The following is a 27700-nucleotide window of genomic DNA, read 5'->3' on the forward strand; positions in this document are numbered from 1 at the left end:
CTGGAGCTGTCCAGGGTTTGATGGTGAATGCGAGCGTTTATGTTGCCTCATTTCCTGTATTTGACTCTCAGTCGAGAGAGATAGACACACACGCACAGAGAGAGAGGGGGAGGTTGGTTCCTGATACCGAGACACGGAAAAGCAGGGGAGGGAGAATTACAGAAAAAGACGAGCGTGGAGAGAGGGAGACAGCGAGCAGGGGAATTACACTGACCCACACACGCGCGTCTCCCAGCTGCCTGCTGACATTGTTGACGTGCTCATTCTCCCAAACCTGTCACGAGCGAAATACTGGAGCTCCAAAGCATCGACATCGCGCTCCCCTAGAACTCATGGGTTAACAGGTATGCCTCTCTCACCTTTCCACTCTATCTCTAACAGCACTTCCTCTCTCTGACCACCGCACAGGCTTCAGTCTCAGCGCTTTTACAATCATGCTTGACTTGTCATCTGGATGTATGGCAGAGACATGAGCTCCCGCCTCAACACAGGTTTTCAGGTAAGTTCAAGTTGCGAGTTTACGCGAAGCCGGTGCGTTTGCGTTATTTTCACGTCATTGAAGTAGACTGCGTGACAGCAACCTGTTTGACGTCTCCAGGTGAGAACGTGTTCATGACAGATGATGCACGCGCCGCGAACAGCTGTCAGATGTGCAGTCATTCATTCAGGATAGAGTTTTATTGGAGTGATGGGAGACTTTCTTTTTTGTCTTTGAACGCGCTGATTACGCTTTACTTCACATTTCACCAGGAACTTAATAGCCTACTATTTATATTATAACATTTTCCCTAAATTTTAATCCTAAAATCACGTCCTTTGGGGGTCAGTGTATGTGGTGGTGGTATTTAAATGAAAAGCTCAGCTTTGGCAGGCAAGGGCTTAACCCCACTCTCTCCTCCCCTCATTTAACCTCCAAAAGGGGAATTTCTCCAGCTGGAAATTTCTGCTGCGTCAACACCCTAAACCTACTACCAGAAAAGGGAAGGGGATTTTTTTTTTTTTTTTTTTTTGGACTCACTTTACTATTATTTTATGTCCTGCATAATTGAATCCATGGACTCGGAGCCTAATACTTCCCTCAACTTGAGGAGAGCGGAGTATATTCGAGCGTTCGCTGAGGGAAGCGTTAGGTGATACTAGCGCTGCTCTTTGGGTTATTGTCTCTTTTTCCCCCCGTCTGCCCCCTTAAAGCTGGTCAGTTCCGTCTTCCTCCATTTTCTCCTCGCTGACGGGTTGGTTTTAAGGGGAGCGACCCCACTTGTTTGACTCGCCGACGGCGGAACATCAGCGGGTTTCACAGATAAATGTTAACAACGAATTCGAACTCGCGTCTCTGAATTGATACATTCGAATCGAGCGTTAAGCGCAACAATGTATCATTCAGCGAGTCTGTCAAAAGAATGTGGCACTCTGTATTGATTATTATGACGCTTGTTTGCGGCGTGTCGGCTACAGGTGCACCCGATTCTTATTGGTTAGTTGGACATATTTGTAACTGTGCAGGCGAAAATGTCGAATTCAGACTGTTAAAACATTAAATGTTACTTATCAGTGCATTTATGTGTGAAATTAACCGCGCTAGTTTAACTTGTATTACGATATACAAGAAGCTAAATAATTGGAACCGTCACGTTTTTTAAAATGACATTCATGTATTTATGGCATTGCAACTGTCTGCAGTGCAAAAATGAGTCAGTTGAGCAGAAGAACTGGTTATGTAAGGAACTGTCCTCATGCCCATCTACACAGAATGAAGCCAGTGGAAACATGACAACTTCCCTTTGCCAATCACTTTTTAGGTTTTCTCTGCCTCTCTGACACTCATGACCTCTATTTTGATTGAATAAAGAGTTAATTAACATGCTAGTGGCATTATTTATTCTATTGTAGATGTACAGATTGTAATGTGTCTTGATGTTAGTGGTGTGTGTGTGTGTGTGTGTGTGTGTGCCTGACGATGCTGGCAGGTGTCTGTTGTAGCAGAACAGCCCGTCCACCCCTATCTCTCTCCTGGGATGGAAACCAGTCATTTTAAGGTAGCCTAGAATCATTTAATGACACCATGTGCTGGACTTGTTGCTGACCAAACCAGCGTAATAGATTCCCATGTGGTCTTTTTATCTGTTATATACTTTGATAGTTTCAAACTGTTATTAGCCACTAAAATGTGGTCTTTTCTTTGCTTTCTTCCTTTACTTGACTATAAAGTTTGTAGATACTCCAGAGATTTATAATGAGAAGCACTATCTAACGCTTATTCTTGCGGATAAAAGTATAGTGATTGTGTTCCTGCAGCTCGTCTGGTAAAGAATGGTGCTAACAGCTCAAGGGGTTTGATTCCCATTGAGCACACAAACTCATAAAAATATACCTTCATAAATATGTTTTTAAGGCACTTTGGGTAAAAGCATCTGCCAAATGTATAAATGATTGTTCTTCGATACGCACACACACACTGTATTTGTGTATTCTTTATAGCAAGAGCGCTCATTCTAGAGGGCAGTGTTGGTGTTGCGTATCAGGGTCGTGTCCAGGTGTTTTTGTTTAATGTAGAATCTGTGTGTGTGTGTGTGTGTGTGTGTGTGTGTAAGTGGGAGAACATTTTAGGCAGGAGGGGGCTCTGGTCCACTATGCATATTGACTTCCTCACAGGTGTGGTTGTATTGTGTCAACAGAAAGCAGGGGAGGAGAACTGGTTCCTACTGCATGGGGTAAAGGGAAGAGAGGGGCTAAAATAAGAGTAAAGAACAGCATTGTTTTCTAGGAACTGCTTTAATGAAGCCGAAATATCATACCTGTCCTCGCTCAGCACTTAATGAGCTGTTAAAAGAATATTAAACAAGTTCTACTCTATTGTTGGCGTACTGTCGATTACCACAGAGAATAATTTAACAAAGCCATCTGAAATGAACACTAGTGGCAGTATAACACCAATAACTTTTATTCCTTTTCAAACTAAATGATTACAGGGGGCATTATTAATTAAGACAAATTTTTGTGTGGTTCCTTGCACAATACTATGTTATGACTCAAAACACAAATGTCACAAAAAATAATTGTGACATTTGGATCACATAACAAGCTCTATATGTTTGACTTTTTAGATGTAGTAAACTTACTCTGCAGCGCACCTGGTACAGCATTGCATTGAGTGAAAACATTTGAACTGATAAAAGAGCTCAAAGACTCTACTAAAATTGCATATTTGCTTTAGCAAATGCCCTTTTATCTCACATTTGCTTTTGTTCATACTATTGAGTAGGGTTAGGGTCAGGTTAAATGGTGTGTTATATTCAAGCGCGATACACATTACGTTGTTTTGAAACAACCTGTATTGTATAAAGTGCTATATAACTAAAGGTGAATTGACATTAAACGTTTAAGGTCTCTCGTTGGACATATAATTTCTAATCTGCTGCGATACGTACAACGACTAACATAGTAAAACAGAGTTAAATTTCAGTTTCTCGTATTCATGTTGCCACTTTGTTTCACTTTGAAGGTGTCATGAAACGTATTATATCATTTTGCTGAAATATTACCACAGGCATATTTTTCAAGTGAGCCTGAGATGGACTAATTATGAGTCCATGCTTAAAACAAACAAACAAAACAGCAAATGAACGCCCCATAGAGTTCCACAAAGTTGAAAGTTTCTATTGAAATTGACAGCATAGAAGTTTCCAAAAGAACTGAACATGTATTTAACTCTGAATATTCTTTTAATGTGCTGAATTATACATGTCAGCGCCTAAAGCACATCCAGCACACTCCTTCTTTGAACTGTTACCGTCTGGTCGACGCTACAGAGCTCTGAGCACCAGAACGACCAGACACAGGAACAGTTTCTTCCCTCAGGCAATCCATCTCATGAATACTCAACAATAAACGTGGAACACACAACTATAATACATTATCCATTCACCACATTCACTTATTTTATTTTTATTTCTCATTTCTAATTTGTACATACTTGACCTGTACATACATAGTTGTCTATATTGTGTTTTTGCTGCTTTGACATTGCCTTTTGGTTAATTGTTGTTATTCTTTTATTATCTGTGTCCTGTCCTGTTGCTGTCTTTCTGTTGCACTGTGGAGCTTCTGTTACTATAACAAATTCCTTCTATGTGTAAACATACTTGGCCAATAAAGCTCATTCTGATTCTGATTCTAAAGCTCAAATTGCATTCAGCTAAATGAATATACAAAGTATGTTTATTTGATATGTTCCCAACTTATATGAGGGAATCCACCATGTTGGAGTTTGTTTTAATTGGTTGCACTGCTATAATGTTTAAGCAAACATGTTTAACATGACTGTGGATGTGCAAGTGTATCTTGAGGGAGGTTCAGGCAGTTAGTGTGGTGTTTATTCAGGGTGGTTGCGGTTGTTAATCTGAACATTTGCACAGAAAGGCAAGATATGGGGGAGGAGGTGGCTGATGGGGCAGAGGGATAGAGAAACAGATAAAGAGGGGGTCGTTCAACTGGCCGTGTGTGTGTTCATGGAGAACGGGTCCTGGTGTGTGTGTGTGTGTGGGGGGGGGGGGGGGGGGGGTGCAAGCTGACACGACACACAGCTGAGTGTGTATGTATGTGTGTGTGGGTGGAGTGTGTGGAAGATGGCTGCTCTCCCCGGGCTGTGGGCTGTGTTGTGTGGGTAACAGGTTAGAAAGCATGAACCTGCAACAACACTGGGGACTTGCTTCTCCCCCTCACTTTAAAGACCACACAAAGCCCGATATTCTATTTATCAGCTTGGAAACACACTGCACATTAAACATCTGTACAGTACATGTCTCGTATGATGCCCCACATCAATATTTAAAGCTAAATGCAAGCATGACTGTTCGACACACAATTGTTGCGTTTAAATTTTTTATTTTATTTTTACACCCTCACACCAGATGTGCAATCAAACTCATCCCTTACCAAAAAACTAGGAGTTCTTTTGTGTGAGTGGGGATGCATACAGGTGCGCTTCACTCCCTAGAGCTGTTTGGGGGCCTGTGCGTGTGTGTGTGTGTGTATGGAGTGACAGCTGTGCTCATCAGCCACTTAGATGTGTTCATCCCCCTAGATTAGGCGCTCGGTGTGTGGGTTAAACTGGAGCCGACCTCCCTGGAACCGCCCCGCAAAGACCTGTGTCCTCAGGTGCCTTGTGAATATTTCAGTGGGGGATCTCAGGCTGTGTGGAAAGCCCTGGGGGAGAAACCAAGTGAAAAAAAAGCCCCTGGAAATGAGATAGCATACCCTGAGCAAGCGCTTAGCAGTGGGCTTTACACTCCTAGGCTGAAAAAGAGGATGTGGTTGTGAGGTTTTTGTTTCTGTTTTTCCTCTTCTTTTTCTCCTTGCACTCTCTCGGATTGTCCATCTTGTATAATCACACAATAATAATAATTCTCTCTCTCTTTCTCTGTCTGCTGGTGAAATTCAGTCCAGCTTGGTGGTTCGTAAATCGTCGCATATTCCTGCTTTTGGGTGTGCAAAGTAACAAACACGCACACACAAACTCGTTTACAACACCCCCGCCCCTGTCACACTTGGTCTTTCTGGCTTACTTTCTGACCACACGTGGTCTTAAATACAGGATGTTTACACATGGGGAGGTATGCTAACCCTCACCAGTTAAAACCATACTTTTCTTCATCCTCTTCAGCCCCTTTAACGTGGTGATTATGGGTTAAGAGTAAGTAGACTTTATTTAATGTACATCCCTGCTCAGCTTAAAATGCGTGTGTTAAATGAAGTGTCACATATTGTAAATATGGCATGTGTTTGTGACGGTTACTAACTTTCCTCGAGCAGTAGTTTCACACATTTGTGTTTTGAGGACAGTGTGACGTCACACTCAAAGCGAGAGATTCAAATCGGGTGATCCAGAGAGACACACACATTCATATTTACACAAACTGCTATTCAAACTGTCTCTCAGAGCGCATGGAATCTTTATTTTATTTCACAGTAATCTAAATGATCACAAGTATGATCAGGGTTGCCAGATCTGCATTGACCAATGTATCTTAAAAATTACCCAAATGACTAAGCTTGCCCAAATTCTAAATTCGAATTTTCAACAATTTGAAAATAAAGTATTTTCAGTTTTAAGAACTTGTTCTGATGCATTTCTTCTCCTTCTAGGTGCTTGTCATGTATTTCTTATGTGCCCTCTAGAAGCTTGCGTTCTTCAAGTGAACGACGCATTATTGTACCATCCCAAAGACACACAAAAGCACTTTCACAGACTTTTTCATTAACTGTTCCCATCTGGTGGAATAACCTGCCCAACTCAATCCGAGTAGCCGAATCCTTACCCATCTTCAAGAAACGGCTAAAAAATCATCTGTTCCATCTTTACTTGACCCTCTAACTCTAGCACTCTCTATTCTAATTTTATTTTATCTGTATGTCTTTTTATTTAAAAAAAAATTAATTAATAATAATAATAATTATCTGTACTGCGTTAGGCTAACCAAGACTTGTAATAGCACTTGCATGTTGTTGCTCTTTTGTTGGTTTTGATTGCTTCTTATGACCTCATTTGTAAGTCGCTTTGGATAAAAGCATCTGCTAAATGACTAAATAAATAAATACATTTCTGTCATGTATTTCTGTCATGTATTTCAGGCTCCCTAAGAGTCATCTAGCACAGTTTTATCAGTAGAAGAATATAAATTGGTAGATTAAAATACTTCAGTACAAGCTTTTGAGTCAAATATAATTTATGCAATATGTCAAACCATTAACCCACAAAAAAAATCTACCCAAAGCAACAGATAAAAATTGCTCAATTCCATAGGAAAACTAAAGACCTGGCAACCCTAATTATGATACAAGTTCACACTTTAAATAGCCGCATGATGTCACAGCACAATATTCATTCATCCCAACGGATTATGCATTCTTTGTTTGCATTCACACTTATTTTGCCTCACGTTTCATGGATTCAGGGTATGTGACAAGGTTAAAGTTACATTTTCAGACACTTGTAAGCTGGTTAGTTTTGCACTGATATGTAGTATTTTGGTTTACAACTGATTTGTTAGGCTAGGCTTTTAATTGCAGCTCACTCATAGTTCACTCAAGTCCAATAGTTTGTGGTGAATGCTAATTTGGACATCAAAATTACTACAGTTCCCAATTAGATTTTATCAAACCCCTATATTTAATTGACCCTGTAAGCAACCGCATATGTATCCTACCTAGCAACACCCTGGTAACATGGTTTTTACACGGCGAAACAGCTTGAAATCTCAGCTTTAGAAATTGTCTTGAGGATCATTTTAGGAGACATATGTGAGATTACTGGGGTCTTTTCTCTGGAGAAACGCCTGAAGAGCAGCTGAAGTGTGTAATTTCTGTGCCAACCAGAACTGCAAAAATAATTTTCAAATTATTTTCATACCCACTAATGTTCCATTGTTTGGACAAACAGATAGTCCCGCCCTAAACTCATGCAATTGGTTGAATCACTGTTGCTGTGTCAGTGTGGTTGAGATGTTCAAACAAACAGAGCAGTGTTTTCAAAGCACCACAGAGACATACTGTTATACTTTTCAAGGAAATCAACCTAAAAATGACTGACTTACGTATGTCTCTGCATACTAAGCTTGGATTAGGAAGTATTTTAACAAATTTTGTTAAAATGTGCTCTTCAATGAAAACCATTTCTGTCAAGGAGTAGCAATTGAGATTCGACAAAAATAATAGAGCAAACAAAGAAAAGGGGTTTATTTTAGCGCTCAGTTTTGGACAGGAATACTATTACCATTTCAAACGTTCTCAGGTAAATCGGTGGACAGGCGGTTGTCCACTTTCCATAGCACTTTTGTCTGTCTCTTAAAAGCTCTGTTTATTTTTCAGAAGATGGTTTAGTCTGTCTCTATACTTTTCATCCCATCTTGTCTGCCAAGAGCTAACCATTAAGAGAGGGTGGAGACACTCCCAGCGCTAACACATTTACCCCACAATACCACAGAACGCTTTTCCTCCTCGTTGTGAATTTTAGAAAGCCATTGCAATCATTGTTAGGGCGAAGGTTTCCTTTCTTCAAGACCGTCTAGATCTGTGTCTAAATGCGAGCTTTGAAAATTCCCAAACCAAAAGTCAAAGTTGGTTTAAGTTCGTGGTGCACATGGCTCATGTTCCCAAATCCCCAACTGGAGTGTCACAGTCTATCAGATCCGCACTGCCTCATTGCTTAGCAGGCAGTAGATATGTCACGGACATTGGAAGGCCTCTGTTTTTCCAAATGTATTGTGTGATGTGCTGATCTACATTAGTCCATTATCAAGGGTCGGTGTAATCCTGAGGGGAGTTCATCGCCAAGTGCTAAAGTGCTGTTAACAGGGCCTGTTTAACATTCAGCACTTCCCCCTCAACATACAATTATTCCTCTGCTCTTGCTATTAGCATGTAGCGTTTGTCTGCGTGCTTTTAATTGAACTGATTTAACGTATGCCAGATCAACTAGTTTTCGTTAATTAGTTCTGTCTTAAAAGTGCCATCAGAAGATGAAATATTCATCACGGTGAAGAGGTACATTTGTGGCGGATGGATAAGTGTCTCGCATGGGAAACTCTCAAATGTGATGGAAGCGATTGCGAGGGCAGAAACTTGGGACTGCCGCTTTCGCTGTAATTTTCCTCTGTCTTGTCAGTTGTCAAAGTGCTTCAATAACAACTTGGATTTGCACGCTGTGACAATACGCAAAAGTTGCAGCCTGAATAATGTACAGCAAAACCCGTGTTGTCACTTTGATGGACGATGTCAGTCAGTTATGGACTGTGTCCTTCATGCTTGACTCCTTGATCGCCAGATCCACTTTCCAGCCCTGCCCAATCCAGTGTGTACTTGATTGTTAGTCCTGGAAAAAGGGTGTTGGAAATGGTACAGGTGTGCCCTCCGTGGCCCCATTTCTCTTTTTTACCTAGATTAAATAAAAGCCCTGATCTCACTCTGGTTCCAGCTTCCACGCCCTGCTCTCCGAGACTGAACACCCCCACTGCCAGGTGAGCGTGCAGCAGTGCCAAGCTGCATGGAAAAGTTTGCGCTGCAATTATGTTACGGAGAAAACTGTGACACACTTTGTGTTTATTTGGTTTTATTTTTTCTGATTTTTTCAGACCTCCTAGAACCCTCTAGCAGCTTTCATCAACATCATAATTTGGAAAATAAATAGTTTGTTTATTTTTTTACTTGCTTACTTATCTACTTACTTATTCGTGGTTAAAAACACAAGGTACCATCATAGTATTTTTATGGCCCTTTTTATTTTTGTTAAATGACATGAGACAGTTTAGGGTTAGTTAAAATACTACCATTCTTAATCAATATTTTTATCTTGTTTTACATGAACATACCTAAAACAAGAGCAGTTTACGTTAGATGAAAAATTATGCGAGACTGAATTAAGGTTTTTAATTTTTAAGTTTATTTCTAGTTTTAATTACAAATCTAACAACATTTAGTGAACTTTATTATTGGGAATTTTGTATTTAGCTTTATTCTTTTCTATTCTATTCTATTCTATTCTATTCTGAACTTTCCAAGACCTCGAAGCACCCTCTGGCAGCCCCCACCGACTTCTTCATTTGCAAAAAATGTGTGTGTGTGGGTGGGTGGGTGGGTGTGTTTTAATTCATGGTTTTTCTGGACATTTTTATTTTTGTATAATAAAGTGAGAAGGTTTAGGGTGAGTTAAGGTACTGCCCCTTCTTAATCAATATTTATTATCTTGTTTTTCAGTATAAATATCTGAATATACCTAAAACATTCAGTTTTAATCATACATCTAAGAGCTTTATTATTGGGAATTTTATAGTGAGGTTTATTCTTTCTATTTTATTTTATTTTATTTTGGCTTCATCATTTGCAAAGAATATAGTTTTTTTTTTTTCATGGTTAAAAACACAAGGTGACACCACAGTATTTTTATGGGCCGTTTTATTTTTATTAAATAAAATGATAAAGTTTAGGGTCAGTTAAGGTACTACCACTCTTAATCAATATTTTAATCTTATTTTTCAGTTTAATATCTGAACATTCCTAAAACAAGATCAGTTTACTTTAGAAGAAAAATTATGTAAGACTGAATTAAGGTTTTTAATTTTTAATTTTATCTTCTAGTTTTAATTGTAAATCTATTAATATTTAGTGAGCTTTATTCATTTTATTTTTAAAAAAATTTATTTTTATTTTTTTATAAATTTTCATTATTTAAATTTTTTTATCTTTATTTTTAATTTTTTTCTGAACTTTTCAGACCTCCTCACCCTTTGGCAGCCCCCACCGACTTTATCGTTTGCAAAAAGTATTTTTTATTTATATATTTATTTATGGTTCAAAACACAAGGTGCCACCACGGTATTTTATGGGCCTTCCTGCTTTCTTAAAATGAAATGCGAGGAAAGGAAAGCAATGAAGGTCCTCTCCCCCTCCCATCCCACTCAAGAGGTTGATCAGAAAAAGTGTTGGTTGGACACTCAATACCGCCACCTCACAACGTGGGAATGTGTGACTTTCTTTAAAATTAGGTTTGTGAGGTGGGCGGTGTCACAGAATGATCGTGATCACCAGAGCAACACGCTAGCCCTGCTATTCCTACTCCACGCAGCATGCTGCAGCTTATACATCGCTCGCATATTTCGCCCGTCCTTAATCGAGCGATGTTAGCCTCTGCAGGTGACACCTGAGCCGTTCGTTGGAATTCAAAGCATTGTGTGGCGAAATGTACAAAAGAAGGAAAAACAGACAGTATGGGACAGGAGCGAAGCATCTGGTGACATGGTTGACTCTTGGCCACACTCGTGGTTACCATGGCAACACAAGCCTGGGTAAAAACACTGGCTATTGTTAAGCTATACTTGATTATCAAATATGAAACAAAAGAAGCTCTTAGAGATAATGAATTATTTAGTAGGGTCATATCAGCCTTGAGGAAGTTGATACGTAATGTTTTATGGGTTAATATAAAATGCATTAAAATCTGTTATAAGACTGCTAATCTCCTGGACTCTCATTCTCTGTCTTTCTCTTCTCGCTCAGTCGCTCGCTTCTCTTTCTTTTCTCATGTTGGTGATTACAAATTGTCAAACCGACTAAGTATAGCCACAGTTGTGTTTCTCTTCATTTTCTCCCACCAGTCCTTAGCAGACAGAAGACAAAGGTGTGAAAATGCCCCTGTGTGACAGAAACACTGATCATAGGAGTCAATATAGGGCTCAGCGATAAAGATGAGTGAAAGGGTTTGGAGCCGGTTAACGGTACTGCCGCTTGCATCAATATTTGACCTTTTTTCAGCATAAATGTCTGAACAATCCTCTAAAACAAGACCTGTTTGCTTTAAATTAAAAATTATGTAAGATTGAATTTGAATCATAAATCAGATAACATTTATTGAACTTTATTTTTAATACAAGTAAATTAATTAGCTAGAGGTGTGATAAAATATGCTTAATTTAAGATATGCTGTTTAAAATTAATCTTTAATGAAACAAAACAAAAAAAAAAACCTGAAAATTCATTTTTTTACATTTCAACACTGTAGATGTATTTGTATTGTTTGAAAAACTAAAATTTTCTACCTGGTCTCATGGCGTAAACGTACCTGGGGACACTTTTTAGCAAGATGCGAAATACGTATCAATAAGTACATTTCACTGCAGTTTCCAAAAGAAATGAATACTAGAGGCAGTAAAGCTCCGACACCTTTTATTCCTCTTCACACAAATTTACAGAGTTTTGATTAATAAAGCATAATTTTCCCACAATTACTTAAACAATTATAAACAATATTAATATGCTGGGAGATTTGAAAACTGATGTTTTTAAAAATCTAATTATACTAATTTAAATATGTAATCCTAAATTTAAATATGTCATCCTCTCTTCTTTTTTCTTTTTTTTCTTTTTTGCACGCATATAAAAACCGCCGAAATAAAAATGTGAAAAGAAATTGGATAAACTTTCACAGATATGAGTGTGTTGAATGACTTTAGCAAAATCATCTGCTGAAGTCTATTGCAGATATAGATATTCATACATGCGTATAACTAGGGTTGCAGACATACAGGCAACTTGCTCTCGAGTGTTTACAGACCTGCGTTGACCATTCCAATATGGCGGATAACTTACGTATAGCAGCCCATAGAAACAGATGCTAACAGGGCATCTACCTATACAAATCTATAGTTAGTAAACCTGTTAGTTCCTTACCAGCCAATGCAGCAACCATTCAGGTGTAGCAACAAACACTTTATGAAGTTTTCCCATCATTTTTTCCTCTTCTGCTGCTCACAAAAGTTGCTAGTGAAGGACTTGAGAAGTATGTAATCTTATGGATGTTGAAAGAACTTTTCTTAATATGCAGAGTCAACTATAATTAAGGCATTTGTAAGTTGATTCCCCAGAAAAGCATAAACACTCTTTTAAGCTGCTTTCAAAACATTGCTCTGTTTGTTTGAGCATCTGACCAGCCCAAAACAGCAGCAGCGGCTTGACCAATGACATGAGTTGGGGGCGGGGCTATGTTTTTGTCCGACCAATAGCAGATGGGTTTGAAATGTAATTACTTTCAAAGTTCTGTTTCATGATGGTAGTTGCAGAAAAGTCACACACCTACTGTATAAAGACAGAGAGATATAAAAAATGCTACTTTTTCAATGTCATGGTCAGCGATTTGAAGAGGGGCAACAGTTCATTAATAATCTTTGAGGACATGCAGTTTTCCTCTCTGCAGTATCTTTCTTTCACCATCTATCTGTCTCTGTTTTCTGCCACCCCGTCCTGTTCTCTCCCCATCGGTTTAGTATTTGGCGAGCTGTTAGTTAGGGGTTATCCAGTACGGATGAATTTCAGAAGGATGCCAATGTTTTGTTGACAGCCCAGCAGTCACGCTACAGACACCCCCTCCTTTCTGTCCACCTGCACCTCTCTCTCTCTTTCTCTCTCTGAGTCACTGACAGGAGCCAGTGTTCCTGATTATGACAATTAGCTTCCTAACAGACACCTCATGCCAGGACATGTTTGCGTGTGTGTGTGTGTGTGTGTGTGTGGTGTGTCTGGTAGTTTTAATCTGAAATTTTAAAAGCCTGTTAAATCACACTTTTAAAGAGATCCTTAGAGAAACAGAATTTGAGAGTTAGCACTATCTATCTATCTATCTATCTATCTATCTATCTATCTATCTATCTATCTATCTATCTATCTATCTATCTATCTATCTATCTATCTATCTATCTATCTATCGTTCTGTTGTTCTATCCATCATTCTATCATTCTATCTAGCGTTCTGTCCTTCTGTCTGTCTGACTAGCTGTCTATCATTCAGTGTATCATTTTATCTATGGAGTCTATCTATGAGTGTGTATGTGTGCCTGCTTAATAAGTGGCTAAGGGTGGACAGTGTTGAGGAAAACGAAACTACGACTGCACAAAATCTCAATTAGTGAACTTAAAAAAAATTTTTTTTTATTAAGTTTAAAAATGAAAAGCAACATTTACAACAGTTCTGTGAAGTTTGCATTCGTGGACCTTATCTGGTGGTGATGAGCCTTCCTGTTGTGATAATGGCTTGTCACAGCATGGCGTGTGAGGTTGTGTGTTGGTGTGTGTGTGTGTGCACACGGGAGTGTGTGCTTACAGGAACGCCGTGCCTCAGTGCAGCGTGACAACGCCGGTTTGTTGTGACACCTCTCACGGCGCGAGCTCCAGGAAGGTGTTAAAGATGAGTCGTCGATTCGTGAGTAGCGGCAGCCGAGCTTTAGGGAGTCATCGGCGCACCATTTGGTGGATTTGAAACGATGACTCTGTGTGTGTGTGTGGTAATGCAAGTGTACACTCATGAAAAAAAAAGAAATAAGTGGGAGAAAGAAAGACAGCGAAAGAGAAGGAAGAGGTGGAGATCGTGCTGGAATTTGACTCCTACTCAGTAACGAGGCTTGTCATCAACCTCTCAACCTAACGCTTAAGAGAGCCCGTCCCTCAGCGAGGATGGTCAGATGAAGATACACAGACTCATTCATTCAATTTAAACTATCCTCGCAGTTCTCTTATTTGCAGTATTACAACACACTGCACTATCCAAGCAGTCATCTATGTCAAGACTACACTGCAAAAATGTGTTTTCTTGTAATCAGTATTTTGCCTTGTTTTCCAACATTAAAACACCCTTAAAACAAGATTTATTTACTTGAGAAGCAAAATAGTGTGGGATGTTAAGATGTTAATGATTTTGCACCTTAATTAAAGGTAGCTGATGGATTTTGTTTAAAAGTAGAAGTTTCATTGCACTGAGAAATTAATTGATATGCTTTGTTCGGGAGGTTTAAAGATATCTTTTCTCAATATAGTAAGATATATTAAGATATTCTCTTTTCTATTAAGATAAAATCTTAATACCTAATGTATCTTGTTTTAAAGATCTTTACTGGAAAATAGGGCAAAAATGCTAATTAAGAAAATGATTTTTTCAATGATATGAATGACCACTGTCACATTGATGTGGATCACAGAACATGTCTCGGTCAAATTTCACACCAAAATAAAAAGAAATAATACATTCTACTTTTGCATAACAAAAATGTAAGCCTATTCACTTACATTTTTTAGCATTATTTTAATTACAATTAAGCACTTTAAACCAAATTACTGTGCAAAATAATTTTCATTACTGTAATGCAAAAATGATATATTGTCTTATTGGAATTAATTGATTATAATACTATCTGTTTTACTGCCTTTATCCTATTAAGTAATTTATAAGTAAAACATTTTGCTCCAGTATTTGTTCATAACAACATAATAGGAATCACCAATGAAAATAATGAGAAATAAAACAACACAAAAGTAAAACATCAAAAAAAATTGAATGACTATTTGTAGGGGATGTGCTTAATTGTGCAAACTCAGTGTAAACAATATTAATGGCCCTAAAATCAGGATTCAGTGTTTTTACAGACAATATGTTTTGTTTTTTCCGTTTGATCATGGGGTTAAATGTGACCTGGACATGTGGACATGTTCTTGGCAGGTGTGAATCACCCATCCATGGCCTTGTTGTCAGTAATGAACAACCACGACCCCACACAGAGGTTTTCGTACCCCTTAAGCCCCTTTCACACTGCACGTTGGTCCCGGAAAATTGCCAGAAAATTGCCGGAGTGCCATTTGTGTGAACGCAACCACGTCCCGGGATTGATTCCGGGATCAATCCCGGGTTGGGGACCTAGTACCATTGCCGGGTTCAGTCCCGGAACGAGCGCTGTGTGAACAATGCCGGATCAATGCCGTAAAGGCTAATGACGAACGTTATCATGCGACTCTTTTACCGGGTGTTTTGGAGGCAGATCAAAGTTCACACAACGAAAAATGTGTAAACTGGAATGAAGCAGCGATTGGAGCTCCTCACTATCCGCGCTGAAGCTGAAATCGTTCGCCAGTTTAGTGAAATGGAGCGCGGCGCATTATACACGTCACATGAAATGTCACGTGTCTTTACGGGATCTTTACGGGTTGTGTGTGAACGCACGCACAGGTTCCGGAAAATCACTGGCAGTGTGAATGAACCAAAATCTAATGATCCGGGAACAATTGCCGGAACACATTACCTGTGTATTTTTCAGAATTTCTGTGTGAAAGGGGCTTAAGAGACTCTCCCACCCATATTCTCAAACTCATTCTTTGAACAGTGAATATATATAGTATTTTAAGTGTAACCCTGTATGGACAGTAAGTTTCCAGCTCTCTTGTATGTGTGCTCATGCCACGACCGTAAGTCACCCTAGAACATTTCTCCAGGATCCACTCCTGTTTATTTTACTGGCAAATCCAATCTTGACTCCCTCCGTAACGCCAACTCTCATGAAACAAAAGCCACTCTGTCAGGTTATCTCCTGCTAACCTCCCCTCTCTCTCTCTCTTTCTCTCTCTCTCTATCTTCCCCCCTACCATTTTCTCTTTTCATTTTCCTACAGTGGTAATGAGATGTTTCATTATTTGCATTTCACAGCTTTTAATAGCGAGAGAATTTAGGCTAAGCCCCGGGTTGTCGGAGAGGGAGCCTCCACTGGAGACACGGCTGGCTTCAGGGCCTCTGAGGCAGTGAATAGCCCAGAAATACACTAGGACAGAGGGAACGAGGGAGGGAAGGAGTGAGAGAAAGATGGAGGACAAAGGCCAGATAGCGTCATGCTGCAAGAAGTGCCTCTGCCAGGTACCGGTTTAAGGGTTAACAGGTTAACTACTTTTTGCCTGGCATTAACATTTTCCACTGCGTTTCCATTGGTTAGAGGAAAAAGAGGCTGGTTTTAAGGGGCAAAGGCATTATTTAAGGTGATGTGTTATGGGCTGTGATTCAGTGAAGAGACCAGTCAAATGCAGTGTTTCTGTAATGCACACGCAGGCAGTGCCAGCAAACTTTCTGGTGAGGGAGTTTGTCGCAGTCCTTCGAGGTGCAGATGAATGAAAATGTTCACCAGGGCAAAGTGTGCCAGAGCATTACTAAAGAGTAGAGATAAGGCCTTTGTGTGCCTTTGTTTGAGTTTTCATGGGAGTACAGATGTCAAAAGTACCTTTACTTCAGTTGATACCAAAATGGAAAAAAATGTAACAATATCTCTCGAGTTACTGTTTTGCCACATTGACTTTGTAACCGTCCTGGAACGTCTAGTCACATCCAAACTTTATATTAAGAGTTTGCATAATTGTCAAATTGTAATCATACCGGTTTTTCTGCTGTAAATGTAGTAGTGAGTCATATGAATTATAGCAAAAATATAAATTGTTATAGCAGCTTTGCTCATGAATATTAATTAGTCATGCAGACACACTCAAACTTTCTTATTAAGGCTGCTTCTTGATGGCACTGATTAACTTTTTCTGCTGTAAAGGAAGAAAGCACCTCAGTTCTGTGGCTGAAACATAGATTGAGTGATTATGTGAGGCATGAGATGTTCGTTCATGTTTATTTCGTATTAAAACTATTAGTAAAGAGGAAGGGATGATTGTGCTCCACGCTGCTGTTTGAACCGAGGCGTTTATACAGCAATCTTTCACGCCACATCCAAGAGCATCAAAAGGCCATTTATGGTTTGAATTTCTTGAAAAAAATTGACATAATTTGAAAGATGAGACTTTGTTTCTTATCAAAAGTAACAATATATAAATGAAGTCCACTGAAGTTCCACTCGTGCAGTGGTTAAAACAATGCTGTATTTGTTCGGTACATATGTGAACTGGATCGAAAAGCTTGAACATGAATACTTGTACCGTTACACCCCTAGTGACAACAGTAGTTTCTATGTTCTAGCAGAAGTGTGAACTGAATTTGGTGCCACAAACATTAGTACGTCATATTTTAAGAATATGACGTATTAATGTTGTCACACAGGCATTATCTAACATCCAAAAAAGATCTGTTTTATATAAAGAATTTGAGTAATGTTATTTCAGGTTTTGTCACGGTGTTGAATTCATTACTGTAGCTCAAACAGTAAAGTATGGCACTAGAAACAAACTCTAACTGCTTAAAAATGTTTACTTGAATGCAAAGTAAGGCATTTTGGAAAAAAAAGTTGTTAATAAACACGTGGCAGTTGTACAAATCTCTATTATTATTGTTATTTTGAAATCATCAATGATTCTAGATGATGAAACGATGATGAAAAAGCTGTTGAGTCCTGTGTGAATGTAAGACACAAGGACAAAACTAGCCATTAGCGTGAGAGGGAATACCTGAAACTCTCCGCTAAGTTTTAGCAGGCGAGCTCAGGGCAAATTCTCATTGACTTCATTGAGAAGTCTGGGATAGGACCTTGGAGGACCTCATTTTTGCAGAGATCACGGCGGGACAAGGCCTTGATGTGAACCGGTAAACACTCCAATCTCTCTGTCCCTGTTTCACACCACTCTCCCGACACTCTGACCCATACAGCTTCTCAGCACGGACTCACCTTCACTGCTCCGGCTTAATGCTCAAGAGGAGGTAAGGGAGGGTGTGGGTGGGGTGCTGAGCCGGGTGGAGCTGAGCGGAGGGGTTAAGACTCTCAAAGCCTTTTAGATCCGCTCTTGTCACATTCTCAGTGGTGTGACAGGCTCTTGTCACCTGGGCCAGCTGGAGTTTGGCCTAAAGACAGACACTGAGATAGCGCTGCTCAGTCTATGCAGAGATATAGGGTCAACTCGCAGAGAGAACAAATCCAACATTTTCTTCTTCTCCTTATTTTATGTATTTATTTTTCAAAACTGTTGTCTGTTTTAATATATTTCTTAAAATAATTTATTCCTGTGATGCAAAACTGAATTTTCAGCATCATTATTCCAGTCTTCAGTGTCACATGATCCTTCAGAAATCATTCTAATATACTGATTTACTGCTCAAGAAACATTTCTCATTATTATCATTGTTAAAAACTGTTGAATATTTTTGGTGAATAGAAATTTCACAGCATTTTCACTGCACAGCACTTATATTTGACAAGAAATCATTTGTAATATTATACATTTCCTTAATGTCACTTGTGATCAATTTAATGGATCCCTGCTGAATGAAAGTTTTAATTTCTTAAAAAACAAACAAAGAACTTGTAAATAGTAGTATATATAGATTGCTAAAGCCATTTTTGTCTTTTCCAGGCTTTTAAATGCCACAAAAACTTACTTTGGGAGCTTTTCTTAGCAAATATTCATGTGTGCAAGTAACTGCAATAACGTCGGTTGATTAATTGATCAGCATATTATTGAATTTAATTACATTTTTAATTCACTGCTAGTCCTGATTAAAACATTTAAATACTGAAAACACATAAAGTATCTGAGATTTTAAGTCGCTCTTGCTGCAGTCAAATATATTTCACCGATGTCCCCCATGCTATTTATCTATTAATCATACTGTATCTAGAACAGATTGTGCCAGGAAACATATCGTAACTCACTTCCATTTAGCTAGCTTTGAGAGTGAATTAATAACTTGGTACTTACTTTTATCATTACATTTGCTATTGTGATTTAAAACTTTCAATAATATTAATAAATATTCTTGCATTAAACAGTATAATATTAATCAGGGGTGCCATAAGGGGGGAGTTAGGACGATTCTAAGGGAGGGAGGGAGAAACGCGATTTCTACCGAGGGGGATTCCCCTGGAACACGATTTTCTGAGGGGGATGCAGAGCGCGATCTGTACGGAGGGGAACACCAACACCCCAAAACGCAGGGATGCCCGAGTATCCAGGGGGCCAGAAACCGTAGCGGTGCCTCTGATACTAATACAGTTTATGTATTTAATATATATTTATATTTTAACATGTATGAACACTTTATGTTAAGCTTTACATGTGCTGATATTTAATTAATTAATATTATAGGCATCTGGTATTTGTCGATGCAGTGTATCAAAGCCAAACACCTTTTTTCCTCCTCATTTGCTTGAGTCTATTTATATTGCTACCCTAATAGTTATAAATAGTGAGACTAAATGCATCCACCTTTTATCCTCAGCTCATTTATCTCTGTATTTGTCGTAACACTTACATTCTTTGTGAATTTCTTCTAGATGTTTAAAAAAAATTTACCCAGCTTAGCGCCCGTAACCATATTTAGCTGTGCTTAATTCTCATTTTCTGTTTATTTTGTTTTATTTGGCTAATCTTTTAATACCAATACTCCTCGTTTAACGAGTCATTTACTTATTTTTTGTCTCGGTCAGACCACATTTAAACAGCTGTTGGTTCAGTCAATTAATGATTTTACCACCAGCTGGAAAGCCAATTTGAGGGTACACTTGTAGCCTTTCCCTAATTAAATTTAGCTGTTTTATGACTTAAAATGCTGTGGCTGAGCTTCATGAAGCCATCATAAAACTTTCATGAACTTTGAAAGAAAGTTTCAAACTTGCCTTTCTATTTAATGTTTTTGTATGTTGGCTACTATACATTTTCTGCCTGCACCCTTTTTGTTCCACTTTGCCTGTTGCCAGCTCTGTGAAATTGGGGATTAACCCCTCGGATAATGGCCCTGATGTCCAGTTGAGTGGTTTAAAATGACTGGCTGCCTGAGAAACACACTGACGCATACATGACTTACACCATCTGAGCGCTCGCTGTCTCCTTCTTCCTCCCACCCTTCCTACTTCCACCACCTCCTCGTATGTCACGACTGTCCTTCCCACCATCATGCACAGAAACAAAAAGAAAAAGAAAGAAACATGGCCTTGTTTCCCCCATCCTCTCCAAGAATATCAGAACCACCTCTACGAAAATAAGGAAGAGCATACATAGATGTATATGCATAGGTGTTTGTGTGCAAGTGTGTTTACTTGGCCGGAGGAACCCAGTCACTCCAGATCTGAGTGTTTGCTAGTGACAGGAACTGTAAGCGGTGGTGGCACTCTTTAACACTCTATCCTCGGAGACTTAGGCTGCTCTGGCCTCCATTCTTTGCACATTTCTTCCCTCCAATCCCATTACAGGCCTAACCCTAACCTTAACCTCACTACTATCACTTCTACACCTTCTATTTTGGTGCGAACGAAAGCTGGGCTGCAGTTAGGCTGTAAACTGTGAACTCAGTAGCTGCGATGTAAGACAGGGTAGATAATAGCATGATGTTGTGCTCCTGGTGCTGAAACATTGATGGATAGTGGTTATCAAGCCTTATTAAAGCAATTGCTTCCAATCATGTATAATCATCTGAACAACACTGTTATGATGTAGTTTTATACAGGGATTTTTTTTGCTGACGATTTCACTGTAATGCAATGCAGTCTGAGAGCTTCATTTAAAGCCATCAGCCTACTTTTGGAGAGCGTGAAAATACGTTTTTTAAGTCAACATCAAAATTGACCCTATTAAGTTTCTGGTCATGTTGTGAATGACAAATCGGTGCACAGTATTTCATCCTTCACATCCACTTTTCACTAGCCAATCAATTTCAGAAGTATAAAATCAAGACACACCCTACACTTTAAATGTCCTGTTTCACTTGTTAAACAAAAGAATGTATTCGGTTGGTTATTCCAATGAACTTTAATGGCCATTTTAAATATTTAACATCTCAAAATATTGCTTTTGCATGAAGCCTTTCCCAAAAAATATATAAATATTTGCACCTGCACTTGCGCTCTTTATGGTTCACTAAGGTTATGTGAACCTGATGTCTATTATGCTTTTCTCTTTTTACACTCTTCCTTTTTGTCTAACAAGCTTCATATGCTTCTAGTTCCAGTGAAGCAGAAAATCTGATTAGTCCAACTGCATTCTGTCGCATTCAGTGTTTAGCCGTGTTACACGTCTGTCAATTGTGCTGTTTATGTTTATTGTTGCTTTGCACTTGATTGCCCAGATTGTCGTGTAACTCGGTCGGCCAACGAAGAGATATTAATATTCATTGTTGGTTGCACAGTTGAAGTAGTTCTGAATAGTCACATGAAAAGAACTGACTAATTTGGGGAGTCAGGGATACAAAGTGCTGTTATTTATTGAGCCGTTACTACTCATTGTCAGAGAAAAATAAATTAGTCTTAAGGGTTAAAAGGGAATAGATGAAAAGATTCTCTGATGTTAAAGGGATAGTCCATACAAAAATTCTGTCACCTTTACACCTTTAAAGGTACAAAAGCCACTAGGGTGGTACCCTTTCAAAAGGTGCTAAATTGCACCATTTAACTGCTAAGATGTTACCATTTAGGTGCTAATATTTATATTTATATATTTTTTTATCTTTTATTTTTTTCTACTTTTCTTTTTCTTAATATTTGTATTCTATATAATTGCACTGTCCTTGGAGCGGACCTGACTTACATTTCACTGCTGGTTATACTCTGTATAATTGTGTATGTGACGAATAAAAATCTTGAATCTAATATGTACTTTCAAGGTAGTAATATGCATTCTTTACAAGGTACAAAGATAGGCAATTTAAAAAGGTTCGTTTTTGGACCTTTTTTCTGAGAGGGTATGTGTTTCAAAAAAGTTTTAATTTTCTTTCTTAAGTGGAACACAAAGGGAAAGATTAATAGAAAGCACAAAAAGCACCATAAAAATATCATAAATTGGTTTATATGACTCGTATTCCAAGTCTTCTGAAGCAATACGATAGCTGTGTGTGTGTGTGTGTGTGTGTGTGTGTCTGTGTAAAAGTGCATTACATTTTTAAGTGAACTATCCCTTTAAATTGCTAATATTGTTCAGTTGTTGTTCTTTAGAATGAGTCGAGCGACTGCATTATAGGCAGTCAAATCAAAAAGCATCAAGCGAAGCAGTTGGAGGCTAACTTAAAACTATTAAAAAGAAAAAAAAAGTCACTTGTCACTGTCATTCTCTTCTTCTTTCAGTCTTCCAAGTAAGGTGTATTTGTACAAGTGGACATGGGAGAGGCAGAGGATTGATTTGATTTTACAAGCCATCAGGTTGAGAGGAACTTTCCTAAACATGACCTGAAGTGTGCCGGCCCCGCAGCAAACGCTGCTGTCATTATAGTGAACGGGAGCTGTCACAATGTGGTCGGGCCAATGCGAGCTGACAGCCTGAACGCTCACAAAACAAACCATGGCCCCATTTGATAACACTCCACGTCCCTGTGATTTAGCCCCAACCAGGACGGCTTCTGTGCTGCTCATAGAGGATGCTAGTGGGGAAGTCTAGCCTATTGGGGATATCTGTGTGTGTGTGTGTGTGTGTGTGTGTGTGTGTGTGTGTGTGTGTGTGAATATGTAGAAGATGTAAGAAGTTGCGTCTCAGCAAGTGTCAGTGAAATCATGGTTTGTGAAAGATGCAAAACAAGAAATTTTTATTTTTCGTAAAGACTATTAAAGAAATAGTTCAGACAAAAATGTATATTTGCTGAACATTTACTCACCCTCAGTAAATGATTTTGCTATTCATCAGAAAAGATTTGGAGAAATGTAGCATTACATCACTTGCTCACCAATGGATGCTCTGCAGTGAATGGGTGCCGTCAGAATGAGAGTCCAAACAGCTGATAAAAACATCACAATAATCCACAAATAATACACACCACTCCAGTCCAAACATTTTGTGAAGTGAAAAGTTGCATGTTTGTAAGAAACAAATCCATCATTAAGGAGTTCTACTTGGACTCTCATTTTGACGGTACCCATTCACTTACATCGATATGCCAGTAGGTGGCAACAAGTCTTTATGAGTGAGTCACTGAATCATTTACTCAACCAAATCAAACAAAACCACTGATTCATTCAGGAACAAAACAAGTGGCTGCCTTCATGTGTGAGTCGTTGAATCATTCACTCATAACATAACATATATAATATTGTGTCTAAAATGTAAGTTGCTCAATATTAAATTTTTCTGTATTGAATTGTTGTATAAATTAAATATTGTTACTTGCTTGAATATGATATTTTTTAATTGGTAACAGTGACTTAGACACATTATTATGCACTCTTGGTTGTGTTGCTTTAATAACAAATATTTATAATTTTTCCTCCTCCAATTTATTCCCAACCCTTTTAACCCCTTGAAGGCCCAGGAATCTGCAGACATTTTTCCACATTTTTGCAATACTTTGTAGGGAAATCTGTCAAATTGTGTTAAATAGTAAAAAATAGTTAAATGGAGCAGAGACTACTTCACTGATATGATAGCCAACAGCATAATCAAATTGTCCCAAATATTTAGTATACAAAAAACACAATTTTGCAGAAACTTGCAGGCACAGATTGCACTTGGGCCTCGCAAACAGGAACTAGATGCTTCATTTTAAGGTTTTCAATTTTGTGTGCAAAACAACTTTAAAATATTTAAGTAGTGTGACTACTGACAGTCCCTGACATTCCTGGTAACCTCTTATGCATTTCGAAGAGCCTTAAAATTGATATTAAATTGAGTGAAGAATTGCATTTTCATGGAGTGCAGCATCAAAATCTAGAAATTCACACTCATCACGGAAAACCTAACTTCATAAAAGATGCCTACCAGCACAAAACCTGACAGAAGAAATTGACCATAGCTTTGAGTGGTTATTACTGAGGTCTTCTATCTCCGTAAAAAGTCATTTAAGCACTAAATGTCACTAAAATGCCATTCTGAAGCAGGTGACATGCATTGGCCAGCTCTGATGGCTTGAGGCTGATTGTCTGCTGGGCTACAGCCATCACCTTTCCTCGCTAAAAATGAATTATCTGTTTGGCAGCTCCATTTTCCACTTTATTATTCAACTAACTCACAAAATGGTAATTAAATGAAACAATTTAGTAACAAAAAAGAGAAAAGTGAGAAGAGGAGAGGCGATGATTGTGTTAAAGTGCTTTACACACTCACTGGGTGATTTTATTTGGCAGCTAATAAAGCGAACAGAGAAAAACATCATGATTAAAGGGTTGAACAGTGAACACCTGAGCATCTCTGCTATAATCATTAAGATAAAGAGATGGGGGAGGAGAGCTAGACGAGGCAATGCATTGTTCTTGAATGTGCACAGAGGAAAGAGAGAGAAACTATAAACACAAGACACACTCAGCTGGGAAGAGGGGGGAAACATGGGGTAAATCTCACATAAAACGGTCAAATATTGACTGGATTGCATTTCACCCCAAAATAATAAATAAAAAAACAATAAAAAGAAGCCCATTTTAGGACTGTTATTGCATCATAAAATTATTTTCGACAGTTAAGCACATTAACTCACAATTCTCAGTAGCCTTCAGTAATGCAAAAAAGGAATCCCATTCTTATTATTGCAATGCAGTAAAAACCAAATTAAAATTGGAATGTATATTTGTGTGTATACATAGTAGTATTTGTTGCTTTAAGATGATTTTAATCATTGTGTCCAGACAGGATGATTTACATTTACTGTATTAATCTGAGCCTCCTGTTCAGTCGTTGGCTGTGTTCGGATTGGCATATATTTGTTATATTTCTACAGTATGTAGTTTGTAAACTGTGCATAGTATGTGAATTGCCTATATTTATAGAATACTAGGATTGCAAAAGTGTGCAGCAAACAACAGAGCACACTGCGCACAATACTGTATCCTACAATGCAATGCACTCAATTTGACATTACTAATGTGACAAATTGTTATTTATCATCTTTTTTTTATTGTCTTGTTATTTGATTGGATTAGCAAAAATAAAGGAATATTCCAAGATCTATCAATACAAGCTCAATCAAAACAGAATGTGCTGTATAATGTTGATTACAGCAGCAAATAACTTAGATATGACCCAATTTAAACAACTGTACAGTACACCTCAAATATTAGTGTTTTTTTAACTGACTGTAATTGCCTTAACAAAAATAAGACCTTCATATTTTGTCCCTTAAACCCTCCAGAGACTGGAACTTCCATTGCAAGTTACTGTATGATTTTTTGCTTTAAGTCAAAATGATTTTCTCCAGTAATCAACATTATGCTGAAAATAATATTCTATTAAGCTTTATAATAATAATAATTGTATGGCACTCGCATGGAACTTAATGTGGCCATACTTAATGTATGACAACAATGTGGAATACTACTTTTTAAAATGTCTACTATTAGTGTTAGCTAGTATTTCATTCCAGACATTGCTATTCTCTCTTTATGCAGAAACTTGAGGCCTGTTTCTTGCATCTACTGCAACTTTACTAACCAGGGTTTGTGTATTGTATGTTGTCCTCCTCCAGACTCTGTTCAGGAGAAGCAGCCACCTGTTAGTCCAATGAATAACCGGAAGGAAGACATGGAGATCACGTCGCACTACCGGCAGCTCTTGCGGGAGCTGAACGAGCAGCGGCAGCACGGCATCCTGTGCGACGTGTGTTTGATCGTGGAGGGCAAGATCTTCAAAGCCCACAAGAACGTGTTGCTGGGCAGCAGCCGCTACTTCAAGACACTTTACTGCCAGGTGAAGAAGGGCTCAGAGCAGCAGGCCACCATCACGCACCTGGACATCGTCACAGCTCAAGGCTTCAAGACCATCCTCGACTTCATGTACTCCGCCCACTTGGCACTCACAAGCAAGAATGTGATCGAGGTAATGTCGGCCGCCAGCTACCTGCAGATGACCGACATAGTGCAAGCTTGTCACGGCTTCATCAAGGCAGCGCTAGATATCAGCATTCGCTCTGAGCTCGCAGACGAACTCGCAGATATTGAGATGGGCAACGTGGTGAGCTCTATGGGAGGTGGGGCTGGGCCCGGTGTGGGCGGAGCCTCGGAAGCACTGGCGTCCATGATCTCTGCCCGCAGTTCCTCGCCGTGGTTGGCCAGACGCACCAGCCCGGCAAACTCATCTGGAGACTCAGCCATCGCTAGCTGCCACGAAGGCGGTAGCAACTACGGCAAAGAAGACCAGGAACCCAAAAGCCATGAGAGTCAGGAGGATGCTTGTTTGCAGCCCTTGTGGCCTGCTGATTACCGTTCTGTCCAGGTCAAAGAGGAGCAGGTCTCCCCCTCCAATCTGCAAGATGGGGCTGGCCGAGGGGCACAAGGGATGCCTGGAGAGCAAGGTGGACGAGGAGAGGGGGGCTGGCAACCCCCTGGCTCGGGCCGCAGGAAGAACCGTAAGAACAAGGACACGGTCAGGCACATAACCCAACAGAATGAAGGGGACAGCCGGACAGCGTCGCCGCTGCCATCCATGCTCTCCAATCCTGGCTGGAGCTACGGCAACCAGGACATTCCAGGTAGGATTACTGTGTACTGGTTGCTTTATTGCTTCCTTTATTACTGTCATGATATCACATTGTGAAAACATCATCGAGCCGATTGTTGACCTTTCATCAAAGGATGTTTGGTCTTGCAGAAGAGACTGAATATGCCTACTATATAGTACAGGAATGGGCAACTCCGGTTATGGAGGGACACTGTCCAGCAGAGTTTAGCTCCATCCCTAATCAAGAACACTTAATTTTCTAGTAATCCTGAAGACTTTGGTTAGATATTTCAGCTATGTTCAATTTGGGATGGAGCTAAACTCAGTGACAGTGACCCCCAACCCCCCTCCCCCCAGGACCGGAGCTGCCCATCCTTGATATAGTAATAATTAATAATTTGTTACATTTATATAATGCTTTTCTGGGTACTCAAAGCCCTTAGTAGGTGCAAAGTGCATGAAATAAGTAGCATGTCCGATTCCTGGTATTCATGAAACAGTACACATTCGATGGACACTTTACTATCCCATGAGGCTTAGGAGATAAGTTGTGAATGGCAGTGAAGCCATATAGCTGACGTTGTAGGTGTTGGATGTAGAGTGTCCGGATTACATTCATACTACACTCATTCATTCTATGTGGACCATACTTTTTAACAGTCACAAAGTTTGTTTCTCATTGTTGCGAGCACTGCCTCATGGATCCCGTGAGAGTCAGGTTGTCTGTAATACTTTGCCACCGTGTTTGATTGTATAATTCGAACCCAGATAGAAATAGAACTCTGATGAAGTTGAAAATTATTGTTGTAGCACTAATAGTATAGCAGCATGACAAACTACAGATTGAGGTGGGGAATTTGGGGTTGAAAAAACTAATTTCCTCATTAACATCGGAAAGACACATGGGACGCGAGGCAGCCTCATCAACCTAAAAACAAAATCCGTGCTGAGGAACAGATCACACCAGCAAGCGGGGATGAGGCCCTACCTGTCTCGGATACTGTTGCTTATAGGTATGTAGATCATTAAAAGTGTGGCAGCTCTAATCTCTGGTGAATTTGTGCAGGCCGACTGTGAA

At 39.2% G+C, this 27700-nt stretch overlaps 1 protein-coding gene across 3 annotated transcripts in view; it reads left to right on the forward strand.

The window, feature by feature from the left end:
- The first annotated feature begins 96 nt into the window (after positions 1-96).
- Positions 97-27700, forward strand: part of LOC306860630 (zinc finger and BTB domain-containing protein 46-like) — an 82566-nt gene continuing 54962 nt past the window's right edge. For 2 of the 3 annotated variants that reach the window (XM_079402418.1, XM_079402419.1), the window contains exons 1-2: positions 97-344; positions 25652-26653. In XM_079402418.1, the coding sequence (XP_079258544.1) occupies positions 25687-26653 (967 nt within the window). In that variant the 5' untranslated portion in view covers positions 97-344; positions 25652-25686. Of the gene's footprint in view, positions 345-410; positions 500-25651; positions 26654-27700 lie in introns of those variants that run through there. The other variant, XM_079402417.1, reaches the window with a different exon arrangement.

Source organism: Barbus barbus (assembly GCF_936440315.1).
Source record: "Barbus barbus genome assembly, chromosome: 41".
NCBI lineage: Eukaryota > Metazoa > Chordata > Actinopteri > Cypriniformes > Cyprinidae > Barbus > Barbus barbus.